Source organism: Sebastes umbrosus, chromosome 4, assembly GCF_015220745.1.
Source record: "Sebastes umbrosus isolate fSebUmb1 chromosome 4, fSebUmb1.pri, whole genome shotgun sequence".
Taxonomy (NCBI): domain Eukaryota; kingdom Metazoa; phylum Chordata; class Actinopteri; order Perciformes; family Sebastidae; genus Sebastes; species Sebastes umbrosus.
Genome location: NC_051272.1, coordinates 18666935 through 18685565, shown reverse-complemented (window position 1 = coordinate 18685565; position 18631 = coordinate 18666935). Strand labels below are relative to the sequence as shown.

At 37.1% G+C, this 18631-nt stretch overlaps 1 protein-coding gene across 2 annotated transcripts; it reads right to left on the bottom strand.

Annotated features, from left to right (window-relative positions):
- Window positions 1-4003: 4003 nt before the first annotated feature.
- Window positions 4004-16063, bottom strand: pnpla2 (patatin-like phospholipase domain containing 2). 2 transcript variants are annotated; one of them, XM_037767305.1, is made up of 10 exons: window positions 15721-16063; window positions 11760-11992; window positions 10255-10320; window positions 8610-8819; window positions 8411-8471; window positions 7210-7425; window positions 5824-5956; window positions 5489-5611; window positions 5008-5120; window positions 4770-4911 (listed from the first exon to the last, which is right to left on the bottom strand). In XM_037767305.1, the coding sequence occupies exons 1-9, from the start codon at window positions 15905-15907 to the stop codon at window positions 5012-5014; spliced, it is 1338 nt and encodes a 445-aa protein (XP_037623233.1). In that variant the 5' UTR covers window positions 15908-16063; the 3' UTR covers window positions 4770-4911; window positions 5008-5011. The 2 variants fall into 2 exon arrangements, with proteins under 2 accessions (XP_037623232.1, XP_037623233.1); XM_037767304.1 differs by lacking the exon at window positions 5008-5120 and having other exon boundaries at window positions 4004-4911; window positions 15721-16060.
- Window positions 16064-18631: the final 2568 nt, after the last annotated feature.

Sequence of the window (18631 nt, the reverse complement as noted above, 5' to 3'; positions counted from 1 at the left end):
AAGAATAGGCTATATAATATAACATACATTTTAAGTTAGTGGAAAAGGGGGACAACAAATATGTTATATTGCTGTACTATATTATGTTATATCACTATATCTCAACTATTACTATCTTATATCCCATACTATACTAAAGGGGGAGTGGGGGGAGTTGAGCCAGTTTTTATTTGAGGTGTCTTTAAAGCTGAAGTAGGCGAGATTGGAGCAAATATGATTTTAAAAAGTTATTTTTATAAAATGGTCGCTATATGGTGACGGGAGTACATGAAACAGGTAACCTGAAAAAAAATCATGTGCCTCTGTGTCCTCCGGTGCTCCTAACGGTATCTGCAAGATTTCACTTACTGGAGGAAAACAAGCAGTAAGAGCTGATCTGAGATCTGCTGTCCAGCTGCTGTCTATGAGAGCCGGCTGTCAATCACTCGCAATCTCCGACCAAACGGTGATCAAATATGAATCAATATTATGTTACTGTAATGACTATTTCTCGCCTCGAATGTTTTCAGAATCATGTTGTAGTGCACGGTTTAGCTGTAAAATGAGAACGTTTGTGACGCCGCTGTCATTGTAAAATCTGGTGAAGGAATGCCAAGTTTCGGTCACATGACCGGAGCACAGCCAATAGGAACGCTCTCTCAATGAAATGACCTGTGATTGGTCAGATTTTTAAGGCCTGAAAACAGAGCCATGAGGAGGAGCAGAAGTGTAGTTATCTCTCAGAACACTTGAATTACAATATGCTGAAAGGTTATTATGCAATTTTTGCCCAATGAAGCCAAAAATATACTGACTACTGCCACTTTAAAGTGAGGGAATGAGTTATATCTCATAACTAAAACAGCCATCCATCCATTTTCTTCCGCTTAGAGCCGGGTTGCGGGGGCAGCAGGTTTAGCAGGGAATTCATGACATCCCTCTCCCCAGCAACGTTCTCCAGCTCTTCCTGGGGGACCCCGAGGCGTTACCAGGCCAGCCAAGATATACTGTATAATCTCTCCAGCGTGTTCTGGGTCTACCCTGGGGCTTCTTACCAGTTGGACGTGCCCAGGAGGCATCCTGATCCGATGCCCAAACCACCTCAGCCTGCCCCTTTCGACGGGAAGGAGCAACGGCTCTACTCTGAGCTCCCTCCAGATGTCTGATCTCCTCACCCTATCTCTAAGGCTGAGCCCTATGAAGGAAACTCATTTTGGTCACTACCCAAATGTCATGACCATAGGTGAGGTTTGGAACGTAGATGGGCCAGTCTGGTATAACGCCCGCATAACTGCAGACGCTGCACCAAACCGCCTGTCCATCTCATGCTCCATTTTACTCTCACTCATGAACAAGACCCCCCGAGATACTTGAACTCCCTCACCGTTTTCCGGAATGTACAGTACATCTATTTCAGGATATGGTGCATCCTTGGGAATACTCATTTTGGATCTAAAATGAACCGTTGAGTTTCCAAAAAAAAAAAGGTCTCTTGGCTCAACTTGCCCAGTAAGGGATAAATTGAGCTATATCAGTACGCCTAGTCTATCAGTCGTACCTGTCCATCACTGAAGTGAAGTTATCAAAGAACTCCCCCACATTGGGCCTAAAGGCAGTGGCTCTTCTGACGGAGGTTGCTTCAGGAATGCACCATGACGGATGATGACGCACCCTAAAACATGAACCAATCACGTCCCAGAAAAGGTTAAAAGTTGATTAGCCTTTATGATCATCTTTTTTTATTTATCCTTTATTGAACCATTGTAGTTTACTTTGAGATTTACAAAGTTAAAACTATAATCTATAAGTAAATGGCTCAACCTCCCCTATAGGCCTTTTGGCTTAAATTACCCCATCCCCGCCATTTTAACAAACTTGTATCATCCAGCAGTTTGGAGCTAACGTCATGCTAACAGTACAGCCTCATATTGTAACTTCCTAAAGCACTAACACATGTGATATTTTTTCAAACTTGTCTGTCATTGTTCAGACACAAGAATCACGACTCCTTGAACATTAAAAACATCACTTTGAACATGTCATAAAGGGCCAGGGTCAGTAAATGTGTGGTCACATGACCAATTTTGTCTACGGTTGCCTAGAAACAAGGGGTGGCTCTACTCACCCCGCTCTCCCCTACTGTCTGTACTACAGGTTACTATATCATATCATGTTAACATGTTATACTGTTTTATTACATTATATACTGTATGACATTTATACAATAATACTATATTAATACTGACAAACACTAAGTATCATTACCTACTGCTGACTGTTGCTGCTGATCACACTGCTGTCACTTGTTATTTTTGTCTTTAATTGCTCTTCTATAGTTTCTGGTTTTACTAGTATTCTTATTTTAGTTTTATGTACCTCGCTCTTATTATATATTTTTTTACATTCTCTATTTATCTGTACTTGTTTATCTTCTTGTGCTGCTGCTGCAACCATTACTATATTCACACAACCAAAAATAATTGTCAGCGATTTTTAGACTTGTGGCTTTTATCGTCACAGTTCCTAATTTTTCTAAGGAGGATTTTATGAATGAAATAATATAACATTTAATCAATTTAATAGCAAAATGAACCATGAACTCATTTCATCTTGTTTTTTCAATGAATTTTCAGACTTCACAGTTCTTTTCTTACTCCTTCAGTTACTGTCAAACTGTCCTGCTACGTTATTCCTGCACTTTAGACCTACAAGTTAGGAATCACCTGTGATTATTTGTCATTTTACTGGAAACATTTGCGTCTGGAAGCCTCCAAAGAAGTCCTGATTCACTGTTTGGTTACTGTTACGGATGTGTACTATTCTCCGCTCTGTGTACACTCTTCACCATAACTCACAGCGTATTCTTGGTAATGTGAGGATCATTGTTATTCAACTGAGTATTCACAACAATGACAAAGCACTCCTGAGCTGCAGTTCATGTTAAACAATACCAGTTTATTTAATGATCACATAAAATGTATTCCCTGCAACATTTTGACAATATGTTGATTTCACTTGGCAATTATTTCATTGAAGTTCAAGGCACAATAGTTCTAATTTATTGTAGTACAAAGTACAAGCAAAGTATTCCAAAGGGGTAGGTTATTACCTAAGAGACTCAGAAAGTGCAATTCAGATTAAAATGATTCTTTGATTATGAAAATATAATCATTTTATATTTACAGTTCGCATTAAAATATAAAATTTGTGATTTTTAAGCAAAAAATTCAATACAATGTAGATTTAAAATGAAATCTAAAAGAGTTGTAACTCACATGTGAGTAAATCAGGATGATAGTTTCTATGTTTCTATGATTGGGAAAACAGAGCAGAGCAGTTTTGTATTTTTCATATAAATACTTGTAAAGACATTCATACAAACCTAGAAACATAAAAACAATACCTTTTTTCACAATACTGCATTGACTCTTGCATCAATAAATGGAGTAACAAACAGATTGGTGCATCCACTGTCGGTCAGAAGTGACAGAAGCTCTTATTAGGATGCAGGAGGAACACTGTGCTCAACTACTGGTCCGACTACATTCCACTAAAACACTCACCGATACTGTACAACGCTGTTTCAAGTGTGCATTTTTGTTTGTAACTCCCTGTAATTCAAGTTTCTACATGTCTGAGCACATGTTTAAATGCACTTCTGTAGAGCTACAGACACACTGTGTCTATGGGCTCGCCTGATTATACTGTAGCTAAAGACGTATTTCAGTGTCATGGATCACTTAGAAATATTCAATATAGAGGACCTTATTTTGGAAACAATATGAACGGTTGTCAACGGCGAGACAAATCATTTTTTGATCCTGTTTGAATTGCGCCATGAATCACACATATGTTTGTCAATTTAAAAGATAATTTTGCAAGTCAAGAAAATCGCAGTTTGTTGTAAAACTGTTGAAGTATAAGACTGTGAAAATGTGTAATTAGAAAGACGACACACCCAAAAGTGGCGTAAGTGACGTATCTCTCACTGAAGCTACGATGTCTGTGGGTTTCGTACTGGGATGTACTCACACACAGCAACGGGTCTCGCTCGTTCTTTCTCTTCCCGGCTGAGAAAAAGACCAGGAGTCGCTTGATGAAACACAGCAGGAAGATAACGTTTCATTTGTGCGTGAAACATTGCTTAGTTAGCTAGCTAGCTAGCGATGGTGACGTATGTCGTGCAAGACGAGAGGTGTAGTTCACTCAGCAGTTTCACACAAAACGAAATGATACTACGACAAACTGAGACTTTCTTGACATGTAAAATTATGTTTTAAATTCACAAACATCATATGTGTGATTCATGACGCAATTCAAACTACCGTATATGTTTTTTCCGAAATAATGTCCCATAGAGTCCATCGGAAAGGGCGGGACATCGCCTCTCTATACACAGTAAGTGTAAATATGGTAAATTATTACCATTTCCAACCACTATACAAAGGGGCTGATTTGATTAAAACTGTCTTCCTAACATCTTTAAAATGTCTAAATATCAGGTTGTAGACAGACGTTAAAGTCTGATTTAAATTTTTTAAAAACGTTCCTGGATCTAGAATAAGAACATCTGAACCTCAGTGCCGTAGCATCTGCAGCGTGAAACCCGCCAGAAGCTCCTAGGAGCTGCTGCTGGTTTCTTCAGAGTCGGCAGCAGGTGGAATATCATCCATAACCATAGTGAGGCCTTCAGGGGACAGGACGGAGGGAGGACTATTATCTGGTGTCATCAGTCCAGTGTTGAAGGAGCCTTGCAGGTCCATGTTGATACACAGCACTCCAGACAGCAGCTGCCTCTTGTACTGGTCGAGACGCATGAAGACATCTTGGATTGAAGAACTGCTCCCATTCACCCAGTTGGGAAACAGGTTGGTGGAGCTGAGCTGGGATTGAAGGGACTGGTAGTGGTGCAGCTCCAGCTGCCAGGACAACCTAGAGGAACAAGTGGAGCCAGAAGGAACTGTTTCACTTATTGTCATCAAATGGTGACTTTATTAGTATTTCTCAACCTGGACCCTATTTCCTCACGTTTTTATGTCTGAGTGACTGGGGGATGACAATTTTTGAGATCGATCCAGTATTGAGGGATAATGCAGCAATCGGCAACTCCCTCAGGAGTTGGAGGAGACCCACAACCAGAGCTAAAAGAGAGTGAATATTGGACTTACATTCATCAGGTGGCCACACACACGACTCCAAATTAATGATAATGCTGCTCTGTGTCTGCTGGATGTGTAAATAAACTGTTTGCTCACAAGTTCAACTTATCAACTTGATGATGTGGCAATGTTTTATTCACAACTTGTTTTTGCTGCCCCAAAGTGACCAACCATGTTCAAATACTGTAGATAGCAGCTTGATCAATCACGGAGCATATTATAGATTGGACATTTAATGTATTCTGGCATGATTAGAGGTTAAAAGTTGCTTTAAAAAGACAAATAACTGCAATCTTTGTAAACATATGAAAATGTAAGTTATATGTCTGTGTAACTGTACTGTGACCTACCTGGCAGACACATGCTGGGAAATGCTTTTGGAGGCCTGGCGAAGAACATGCTGTAGGACTTTTGATAACTGCTCTCGAATCCATCCCACATCCTCTCGCACATCTGGCAGCCACTCCAGAAGTCTACACAAGGGACATGATGCATATGTCAGTCCAGTATTTCCTGCCATTTCAATGTCTTTATGGCCAACAGTGTTACTGTTACAGGACAGTCAGTTCCACTAATCAATAAAAACTTTCTAAAAATTCTACTCAAAATAGCGTGGTACTGTACTGTACTGTAGTACACTTCACATCAAATATGGATGCAATGGGACCAGATGTAACTACGGTACCTGACAGTCAAGGACATAGCGGACTCCAGAGGGAGAGTGTAGGGGAGCATCATGGCCGAGGCCATCCTGACAGGAAGCAGGTTGCTGAGCGAATGCGCCAGGCTCCTCCTCTCCATGCAGGCCTCAATTAGAGCTGCAGAGGGAGGCAAAGAGGACCACAACGCTTACCTCAAACTATTCACAGAATGAACCTGCTTTATGCAGCACTATTCATGAGATAAACAGGAGACATATGTTAAAGAGTGTATATCAAATTAAAAATGTCAGAACAGTGAGCATAATAGTCTTTCATGTAAGCAAATGCAGTATTTCTCTCACTGATATGCGTGACAGTACTGTTCCAATACCAGCTCATTTGTATGCATTACCTCAAAGGACCAAACTCTAGATTAACTGACCATTTTATGGTGTTCTGAATGTTTTATATATTTATCCAATTCCTTTTCAAATCAATGTGTCCTCTCAACCGCAATTCTGTCTTTCTTTTACTCAAACAAATTGTAAGTGTGTTACTTTTTACATGGAAATTAATGGGAACAAATCCCGGCCGACAAAGTAGAAGGAATACCTTTCAAAACTCTAAACCACTGCAGGATGCTGTGGATATAGTCACTGATGGTGTCAGTGGTGGTATAAAGTACCTGTAATTCATAGTACATGGCGTAGCTGTCCTTGTACCATGTATCCCCCAATTTGAATGAATAACCATTGTTTCAAAGAAGGAATTGGTTAAAAGATGATAACCTAATTAACTCCAAATGGAAGGATCTTGTAAATGAAATATATGGAATGGAGAAAATAACCATGATAATTAGAAATCAAGTTCATATCTTTGAAGAAGGATGGTAAAAATGGGTGAGGTATAACATTTCTAATAATCCCTCTGTTAGACGTGACAACTAAAATGATTGCATGTGTGTACCTATGCCACCCGGTTGTTGTCTGGTGTTTGTAATGTATCCTCTGTCAACAATATCCTATTAACTGATATTAATGTAATCAGTTATTTTATTTAATTATTTTTTCCTCTCTTTTTTATTTATTTATTTATGTATTTATGTATTTATTTTTATTGTTATTTAACACTATGTTTTAACATTTCTTACCTTATTTTATTTAATTCTATTTTACCATATGCTCTGTAACTATATAAATTCCTAAAATGCTAATTTAAAAAAAAAAAAAAAGAAGAACCATTGCTAATAGGTGGAAGAAATGTTCCTACTTCCAAAGATAATAGTATATACCCATAAAAACCCAGTGGTTTATCTGAAAAATGCATTTTCACGAAGCTAAAGCAGGGCTGTTTTTCTTAGCCCATGAAAAGTTGAGTAGGCAAGACATGAAACCACAACTACATACATTTGTTCTCCTATAATCTGTTACCTTTGTGCAGGACGGGTGGAAGGTGTTCGATGATATGCTCCTCTATTGCGGAACTGATATCAACCATCTCTGCTCCATCTTCCACATGTGGCTTTTCCTCCTCTTCCTCCCTTTTATTGTCCTCCTCCTCATCATCATCATCATTATCATCCTCATTTTCTTCGCCGTTAGCCAGCAGGGGTCGGTCTCTGTGAGGCCCGTTGAAATTAAGCAATCCTGCGAACAGAAGCAAAATGTGAAATTATTATTATTTCATATCTGTGATCAACGGTGAGGTAATTAGTTAGCTACTAGTTAGATCGTCTACAAAAACATAAATACTCCTCAATCCAATTTCCACATACACGATTAGTTTAAATGACAAAGAGAGACATAGAGAAATGTGAAATCACAGACCTTAAATGAGTCATTTTTACTACTATAAATACTCTAAATGTGAGTGTGATATTTTGATGGACTAACGTAGGTAAGAGTGATAAAAGAGAGTAAATATGACGTCTCGAATTTATCATCTGGACAGATTTTTACTGAAGTTGTGTTTGCAGTAAATATTTGTTTGGTCATTTTATCTGAAACTATGTTGTTAGTTGTTGAACATCACGGCACTAAGAAGTTAAGTGTTTTAGCATCTTCCCTCCAATTACATCAATTGGTTAGCAGTATCTTTGCTACACTGTTAGCAGTGCACTGTTTCCCATGAGGGAGACGATTGGTGAGATAAGCACATCAATCATCTTTCTCCTAAATATGATAGATTTATTATGTAATTAATGTTGTTGCTTAGCTACGCCTAACTGCAACCCAGTAACAGGGAAGGGAGAGAAACATATTCTTAAGAGTTACATAGCTATGTCAAATGCTATGTTCTTATACTTTTTAGGTGTTTACAACATGCACATTAGATCCCACATAACATACTGAAGAGCTAATTATGGATTTGCCTTTCCAGGGGCTTTAAAATATTCAACTAGTTTTGTAATAATCAACACATTTGTTATGTACCTTGTTGATTGAGTGCTCACAAATTGACAAAAACATGAATAAGCAAAAGCAGTCTATTGATTTGATGACATGTGGTCACAGGAAGCATCCTGTCTGATAGCATATCAGGACGATACTGTGTCAAAAAATCAATCAGGCTTGTTGTTACTGACCCGATTCTTTTAAACAGAGCATAACAGGATGAGGAGAAGTTTCTTACCGTTCTTCTTTAAAAAGTGCAGAGCATCTTTATATCCCTGCTTACACATGGTCTTCATAACCTGCACTCCAAAACAAACACATACAAGTCCACTGAGTTCACTCCTGTTCAATGAATCTATAGGTGTGTGTTGTATGTATGTGTGTGTGTGTGTGTGTGTGTGTGTGTGTATCAGGAAGGTTGTAATCAGGTGACATACCATTGGGTCTGGAGGGAAAAGTGCCCTGGAAACTCTGTAGAGGTTGGTGAGAGTGAACTTGATGCTGGTGTTGGTGAATCGCAGCTCGTGTATGTTGGTGGAGGTGTCTCGGGGGCAGATGTCACTCTCTCCGGAGAATGGGGACACGGTGATGGTGTTTTTCAGCTCATACTGAGGCAGGTTGTCTGAGATTCCTCCGTCGACATATCGCTGAATGATAAGAGATAAATATTAGCATCAGGACAAACAGAAACAGATCACGGATTGCAGGATCTCTTCAAAAATGTTGATTGTAAATTAAATTTGGCCACAGAGAAAATCATCACACGGGATGTGATAATAGTAAAAAATCCGATAGATGATTAATCGGCCAATATCTTTTTTTTTACTTCTGCAGCATCCTAGTCGGATACTTTTGCATACACCGTTTTTTAATATATCAGTTTCTTGTCACTCCGTGAGAATATCCTGAAGTGTGATTTGGTGGATTACATTATTGGAAAATGTTCTATTTAATTGCAATTTGCGATGCGATGTTCTGTGGTTTACAGTATGACTGGCCAAGATTACTTCTGTTGCGCATCTCGTACATAGTTAAATGCCACTAACAAACCATTAATGTTGGATAATCCGGGTTAAGGAGGATCCTTACGTGTGCGATTTCATTTCATGAATGGATGGTTACGTGGCTGGATTATTTGAAAGAGAGAACGCCAAATTGGTAAAATAACCAAGTTGGAGTAACAGTGAATGATTTATTTTCCTCCCTGTCTGCCTGTCTTGTATTGTGGACAGAGCTGATAGTGTTGTGTTATATATTTGAGAGATAACTTTCTTTCTCCCCCTCTACCTTGACTTTGTGTACGGAGACCCCATGCAAAGTCAACCAGCCATCTGCCATCTGCCACTATCAGAGCCCAGTTCCGCCAATAACGATAGCTTGTAAAACTTCTAATCGGTGCCTCTACCTCTACTCTATCGTATCCTGTGTATTGGGTTAATATTTGTTTTTACTGAAGCTGGTGAACTTTTGAACTTCGAGGTGGGACGGATGATGTGTGTGTCAACAGACCAGTGCGACATAACTTTTCCGAATTTGAGCTACTGAGAGTTGGAGAGGACAAACATTTAAAGCCTGAGCCAACATTACCTCTGCCACTCTCACATTTTGGCCCTGCACACAGGCACATGTAAGCTCTTAAAACCCATCATAAAGGCCACAGAGGGAGGGTGACAGTGTTGCTATTGCTCAATATAGAAGACCTTTGCGCTAGATACATGTCCAGCAAAAAGTTTTGCTTTCCAATTTAGTTGTGAGATCTCTGATAAACACTAACTCCTGAGTGAGTTTCTAATCATTGTTTCCACACACAGAACAAACACATTCTTGAGGAAGGGAGGCCTCTGACGGGGGGCAGTTACAGATGAAGAAAGAGCCGAATGTAACAACAACAAAATACAATGAGAGGAAATACAGTACATAAAGCCTCTAGAGTCGTCTTTACACCTCTCCAACGGCAATACCTAACACGCAGTCTTTCTAAAAATCAATGAAAGTAATTAAGGTAATTTCTTTTCATTAGACCAAATATAGGATATCGACAAACAGTGTGCACACATGCTGAATAATATTGAATCTACTCACCACTCCTTGCAGTGTGGGAGGAATGATGCCACAATACACTGGGATGAAGGCACTGCAGACACATGCCTGGTTAACAAAAGAGATAATTTAAGAAACATAGTAGTTAGAGTTGGAATTAAAGCTGGGTGATGTAGTGATACTATGTTGGTATAAAACTATACTAGTTACAGGGCTGGATAATACGAAAATCTTCTATCCCAATATAGGTAAATTTAGATCTCAATAACGAGTCTATATGAAATAACCACATGGTAAAGCCTACTTTTGTATACTTCTATGTGCTTGACAAGTGAAAAGTAATGAATATTTTCTCATTTAATTAAGAACTTTATTGCAAAATGAACAAGTGAAATTATAGATGAAAAAAAAAATATATTTCCTGCTATACACCGTTTGTTAATTGCATTGAACGGTGTGGTAATGTAAAGTGTGATGTAAAAACAAAACCACAATCTTCAAATGATACTCCCTTAAAAATATTTCACTACAGCTTTTCTGAGAAATTTGAGTTAGTATGTGCTTGTTATTATCAATTTAGACGACGTAATTGTGTATCACGATATCTCGATATATGATTTCATCACGATATGATTCCACTGAAAGATGACAAATTATCATATTGAATTATCGTCCAGCCCCAACTAGTTATCACATTGTCATGATATAACTTAACTTTTTCTGTTCTTAAAGACTGCATTGCATTTAAATTACATTTGTTTATTATATTACTGTAGCTGAGTCAAATAAACAGTCTGTCAATAGGGCTGCAACGATTAATCGATTTGTTGTCATCTATTAAATTAATCGCCAACTATTTTGATAAACGATTAATTGGTTTGAGTAAAAAAAAAAAAAAGAAATTCTCTGATTCCAGCTTCTTAAATGTGAATATTTTCTGGTTTCTTTACTCCTCTATGACAGTAAACTGAATATTTTTGAGCTGTGGACAAAACAAGACATTTGAGGACGTCCTCTTGGGCTTTGGGAAACACTGATCAACAATTTTACACCATTTTATAGACCCAACAACTAAAAGATTAATCAAGAAAATAATCAAGAGATTAATTGTTAATGATAATAATCTTTAGTTGCAGCGCTCGATTAATTTGCAGATTATTTTTTCAATTAATCGATTAATTGCTTTGTCTATAAAATTAGTGAAAGGTGTTATAATTTTCCAGAGCCCAAGGTGACGTCTTCAAATGTTTTCAATGATATAAACAAGAAAACTGTGAATCTTCACATTTGAGAAGCTGAAACCAGAGAGTGTTTGTCTCTTGACTTAATTGATCAATCGACTAATCGTTTCAGCTCTAAAATCAACAATCATATCCACATCACTTATGATCACTTCTGAAAATGTGCCTCTATGAAACCACACATGGAGCATCCCCAAATAATGTCACATCATCTAAAGATATTAAATCAGCTGTATTCTGACATCTGGTTTCATTAATATCAGCCAACAAAATATTGAGAGAAATAAACTCAGACTCGATGCCCACCTGCACCAGCTCCTCCTTGTTGTTGAAGTGTGACACCAGGACGTTTTCTCCATCTATCACTCGGGTCAGAGAGATTCCCAACTTGCCGTTGGCGATATGGTGGCAGTCATCTGGCAGAGTGCGCCGCAGCATGAAACGCACTATCTTCACCAGGTTAAAGGAAGGATGCATGGGCCCGAGGAATCGCTTCCTCGCCTCTTTGGCAACATCGATGATGCTTGCACCAGTCTCTCCTGTGAAGACATTAAGACATTGTTACCGTAAATGACTAGATAAACATAAGAGGAGGTTTTGGGATGAGTAAAGTTCTTCATGCAACTGTACTTTGTCTCCATTATAAAATCAGGAATTGCAGCTTCAGTTAAGTAGATTTTTGATTAGATATTGTACTCAAATATATTTTGAAAAGTAAGAATTACAGAATAGCCTGCAGTTATTCTGTTACAGAACAATCAGGAGGATTCTGTGTTTGCCTTAAACCTCTTCCCCTTGAAAGGCAAAGATGGTTATGATGACTTTGAAGAGCATCACTGAACTGTAAAGGGCTTAGTTCGTGTGGCATATTCATTGTGGCTGGTTATGATCAGGATGCCATATTGGTCCTTTGACAGTGGTTTATGTAACTACCTGTGGTGGGATGTAAGTTTTGAGGTACTTTACTTGAGTATTTCCATTTTATGCTACTTTTTCATTTTACTCTGCTACAAATCAGAAGGAAATGTTATTCTTTTACTACACTACTTTTATCTGACAGCTGCAGCTACCAGTTACTTTGCAGATGAACTTATAAAACATGTTACATTGTTAAACTACTCAACAGTATATAATGTAGTTAAAAGGGATCCACCTCCTCAAGCTACAACATTAAAATGCTGCTTATATGTTACTGCAACACAAATAATAATCCAATGGATTATTATGGCCGGTACTCCCTCAGATATCGTGGTGGACAAATATGGAACACCAAAATACATGTTATCAAGAGCTCGTTATCCTTAGAACATTTTAAAAGGAAATTATCATCACATTTAATTCATGATGTCTAATTATCTTTTGATATGTTTAGATACATTTTCTTTATTTTCCTATACTGTTTTTTGTATGTATTTCATTGTTTTTATTGGATTGTTTTCAACTGTTTGGTTAGGTTTTCTGCACATTGTGTGTACTTCTTGTTGTTGTTTAACTTTTGTTGTATTTTTTTAATTATGTTAGTTTAGATCTTTCTTCCTTTTTTGTTATTGTTTTTTTCTCCTGGGGTTGGGGGGAGGTCCTTTGTATAAGCCTGTGGCTTCTTGACCTCTCCTGACACATTTCTTGTTTTTGTTTTTTTCATTGATTGGATTTTGTGCAGTTTTATATGTGCAAATAAATAAATAAAAATAAAAATAAAATAAAAATGCTATAGTAGATGCAGTATATAACCTTATACCACTGTAATAGGGGCAAATTTTGCATAATGAGTAATGTTACAACCAATACTTGACGATTTGGTGGTCACTTTTGTGTCACTTTTGCAATGTAAATACTGTAATTCTACTGTTACAGATATGTGCAATAACATGCTGATCACTCTGTGCAATAATTATATGATGCTGTGCAATAATTGTATAATTATCTGACGGACACTTTGTGCAATAATCTGGCAAAACTGTAATCTGGCAAAACTGTCATCTCATCAATATACATATTGTATTTTTATATTTTATATTGTATTATCTTTTCATTAGCACCTATGGGATTGTCACAATCTAATTTCCTTATACTACACAATGACAATAAAGGGCTTGGATCTTGAATCTTGAATGCTGAGTATGTTTACAGTTGTGTTGGAAAAATACAAACATGTGCACATTCCTAAGGTCATGACAGGTGACACTCATTGCCCTTAAGGCCTATTTCTGTTTCGGTGTCGGTCACCTAGTCAACGAACTTGTAGAGCCTTTTTGAGGACAAGTAACCCTAAAAAGGACAGAAGTGTCAGTCAGAAAGACAATGTGAGATATATGACTGTGAGCCTGCAAGCGAGGGTATAAATGTCACGAAACGGAGAGCCTCTGGGCTCTCAGCCTTGAACATTTATGTTGATGGTTAAAAAAAAAAGAAAGACAACTAGGATGCCCACTTGCAAGTGTTTATTAAACCTTTAAAAGACTTTCTCTTGATTTTCGAGTCCTTCTTCACAGAAATTGCCTCCACAACAGTGTACTATGAGTACTTAACAAAGCCTATCTTCAAGAAAAGCTACGTTTACTTCAGTAGTTTACGGCATAAGCATTTTAAACTAAACACTTGAGTTCAGCATCCTAGTTGTCTTTCTTTTTTTTTTTTTAATTCATTTTTATTTAGAGACAAGAGTGTTTCCATTTTTTTTTTTAAAGTGTACATATACAATAAACATTGCGCCCGCCCGCCCACCCATCCCACCAGCTCCACCCTCCTATTCGTGGGGTACACACCTACAGTAGCAGAAAGGGAAAGAAAAAAATAAAATAAAATAAAAAATCAATCAAATCGCATTTAGCTGCGCACAATGTCTAAATAATGGGTCAAATAAAATAAATAAATAAGTTAAATATATATACATACCTGCATATACATACAAATATATATATATATATATATATATATATACATATACATACAGTACACACACATACATACTGTACACACACATACATACTGTACATATCCATACAAACACATGTGTACATAAATAATCATAACATATTCCCAAGAACCCTATATATTTGAGGTGCCATGTGGAGAGAAACAGAGCACCATATCAGATTGACAGCAAGCTAATATTGATAAATATAGAAATAGTAATTCTATTAGATAAACAAATACACATGCATATATGCATACACACACTCATATACCCACATGTTCATGCCCATACATACAAGTATATATTGCATATATACATACAGACATACATATACCCACATTCATGTACTGTACATATAAATAAGATAAAGTGGGTAAAATAAAAGAAAGTAAATAAGTCAGAATGATAGTTAGACTATACTGTAAGTTGAAGTCTACGAGGTTGAGTGTCCTAATTTGATTGGAACTGCTAAAGGGTGTCAGGCATTGTTTTCAGTTTGCCTAAGTGAGTCAAAATCGGTTCCCAAATCGAAAAGAATTTGTCTCCGGACCCCCTAACTATACTCATTTTTAACAGTCTCTTCTGCACTATATTCACTTTTTAATAGTCCTGTATCACAGCTGTTACCCTGCACTAAATTCAGTTTTAACAGTTTTCTTCATCTCCTTGTATTTTTATATCTGGTATATTTTTTTGTACTTTGTACTTTGTATTACTAACTTTTTTACTGCCTTTTTACTAAAATATTTTGCACTATGGAACTGTGATGCTGAATACTTGAATTTCCCTCTGTATCAATAAAGTTACTATCTATCTATCTATCTATCTATCTATCTATCTATCTATACAGGGATCCACCTTCTCAAGCTACAACATTAAAATGCTGCTTGTATGTTACTACAACACAAGTATCCAATGCTATAGTAGATGCATTGCACAGTAGATATATTGGGACTTTATTTGAGTTGTTATCAGTTGGAAGAATGTGTATTGATTTCTGACCATGCAATATGAACCTATTGTTTACAGTCGATTAAAGCAAAGTTGTTGTTTTTTCATAGACTGGATTTTGTGCAGTTTTATATATGTGTAAAGAAATAAATACAAAATAAAATAAAAATGCTATAGTAGATGCAGTATATAACCTTATACCACTATAGGGGCAAATTTGCTTGATGAGCAATGTTACAACCAGTACTTGACTGATTTGGTGGTAATGCTGAGTATGTTTACAGTGTACTATGAGTACTTAACACAGCCTTTAATTCAGCAGTACACAGCACAAGCATTTTAAACTAAATACTTGAGTTTAGCATCCTAATTGTCTTTTTTTTTATCTTAGATACCTACCCAGACAGACTCCAGTGACCAGAGCAGTGGCAGTGAGAGCTCCAGCTGATGCTCCATAGACGTGTCTGGCGTTTTGCACCAGAAAAGGCGCCTGTTCCCGCAGACAGCTGGCCACACCGACGTGGTAGATACCGAGGAACCCGCAGCCTGCAAACGAGATGTTCCACGGAGAGTCGAGAGGAAACATACCTTCTCCTTGCTAAATTAACATTATTTGACACTACAAGAACTCCGTTATGTTGCAGCTAAACTCTGTTGTGATTAAAAACAGCCCTAAACTAGTTAAATAGCTGGCAGAGTGACGTGGTGACCTCATGGGTGAGTTGTTGTTGTTTCACAGAGGGCACGAAGTAAAACCGGCTCGTCCAATCAGAATCGAGACCGCAAAGCAAAGCGACCAATCAGAGCTTAGGTGTGTATTGGGAGGCGGGCTTTGAGTGAACTGGCTCGTCCAATCAGATTGGACCCCGCATAACAGAGTGACCAATCACGATTTAGAGCGCTGATGGAATGACCAATCACAAGTCACACGGTGAAGTCAATGAGAGGGCACCCAGTTCTCTTTCTGATGACAGCTGTCAAATGTTTGTCCCCAGAAGGAACAACGCGTGTTGTTTTGTCCTTTCTAAATTTATCTAGTGTTCATATGTTTTGTAATTTATCAACTATGCTATATTTTCCTGTGACTTCCCTGCACTATGGACTATTTCCTATGACCTCCTACATTTTTTGATCTGAGCTGTACCAGTGTTTGTTTGTTTGTTGTTGTTGTTGTTTTTTAATTATTATTCTTATTGTGTTTGTGAAAATAAGAAACCCAATAAATATATTATAAAAAAAACAACCAAAAAAAAACAATGCTAAATTGGGACTTTGTTTTTGGTTGTTATCAGTTGGAAGAATGAGTATTGATTTCCGACCATGCAATAGGAACCTATCGTTTACAATTGATTAAAGCAGGGATCAGCAACCTTTACTATCAAGAGCCATTTTAAGCAAAAAAAAAAAAAAAAAAGGAATCTTTCTGGAGCCACAAAACATGTGATCATTGTGATGAAGGTAACACAGTTTATAGTCTAAGTATATAGTATATAAGTCTAATGCAGTGAGGGCCAAAGTGCAAATGTACTACGGAGTATTAGGGCCACATTGAGGGGAAAAAACATCTGAGATTTACAGAATAAAGTCAGTATATTACGAGAATAAAGTCATAACATTACGAGAAAAAAAATCTTAATATTACGAGAATAAAGTCATAATATTACGAGAAAAAAGTCGTAATATAGCGAGAATAAAGTCATAATATTACAAGAATAAAATTTTAATATTACGAAAATAAAGTCATAATATTAAAAGAAAAAAGTCGTAATATAACGAGAATAAAGTCATAATATTACGAGAAAAAAATCGTAATATTCCGAGAATAAAGTCGTAACTTTACAAGAAAAAAAAAGTCGTAATATTACGAGAATAAAGTCATAACATTACGATAAAAAAGTCGTAATATTACGAAAATAAAGTCATAACATTACGATAAACAAAGTCGTACTATTATGAGAATAAAGTCATAACTTTACGAGAAAAAAAGAAAATAACACGTAAAATTACTACTTTATAATATTATGACTTTATTCTCGCAATATTATGACTTTATTCTTGAAATCTCAGATTAGTTTTTTTCCCTCAATGTGGCCCTAATACTCCGTCGTACCGTCGTACCATAGACCTACAACAATGATAAATAAAAATGAAAATGTAAACAAAAAAACAGTTATTCATTTCCACTAATTTTTTTAAAAAATCCACAGGGAGCCACTGGAGAGGGGCTAAAGAGCCACATGTGGCTCTGGAGCTGCAGGTTGCAGACCCCTGGATTAAAGCAAACCTGCGAAATTGCGCACTAATGGTTGTTCTTGTTTATTTGTGATAGTGGTAATTTTTACTAAATAACAAACACTTCCAATGTTTTTCAAGAGAGGGCCTGAACATCATGTCCTAATGGATATACACATTTGGTTTGTTTGCAAAGTCTTCCTTATAAAATAGTACACGGTAGTAGAGTTTCACAAGAAATAGTAATGAAATCTTCTCTTGCATTTGAAGTACATTCAACAATAACAATGAAATGTTTTTTCTGGAACACTTTTCACAGAATTTGGCTGCAAATAGTTCATATTTCTGGGCAATGTTTCAAATTCTGTTTAGGACATCATTCCTTAGAGAACAAGTCCTATTGTGAAACCACCATCAACTAGGGTTCATTGTCTTAAAACAGTATATTCCTACTCTATCATGTGTGGGGTGCCAACTGTCCCAGGGCCCCAGAAGTCTCCGGTTCCTGGGATAGGTTGGGTGGGTAGTGGGGGTCAAAAGGGGCATTTTATCCCCTTGGACAACCAAACAGGTTAATCCGGCCATGCTGGCAATAATGCAGTTCAGATTGAAACAGTCTGCTGGCATCAATAATAACAACAAAAATCACCAAGGTTACATCATCTATTAAAAATAATAAAACATTTTGACAAATTATGACAGCTGTCCTGACCTGTACCGGGAGGTTGAGGAGAATTTTGTTATTGTACCCAAATTAGCTCTTTGAACTACTTTGCACAGAGTATCTGAATTGAAAAAAATATTTTACATAAGTAAATGGTGGTAATGGTAAATGGTAAATGGTTTACAAAACAGAGATGAACTTTTGACACAATTTCTTTGCCAATATGCGGTGCAGTTTGTAGGCTACTTATGGGTCAGGAATGGGTTCAGTGATATGGAACACTCTGCCATTTCATATTTTTAAAGTTGGCTCCAGAACAATTTAAGAAAGCCGTTAAAAGTTTGTTTTTATCTCCCCAACGTTTTCCTTATGGATTATCTCTGTAAATTGCTTACTAATAATGAGTTTTTATTG

Coding starts and splice junctions, on each gene's coding strand:
- pnpla2 (XM_037767304.1), bottom strand. CDS start 15,907: ATGTTTCCTCTCGACTCTCCGTGGAACATCTCGTTTGCAGGCTGCGGG. Junction 8,820..10,254: donor CTCCCACACTGCAAGGAGTG/GTGAGTAGATTC, acceptor CTTATCATTCAG/CGATATGTCGACGGAGGAAT. Junction 4,912..5,488: donor TCCCAGCATGTGTCTGCCAG/GTAGGTCACAGT, acceptor TTGTTCCTCTAG/GTTGTCCTGGCAGCTGGAGC.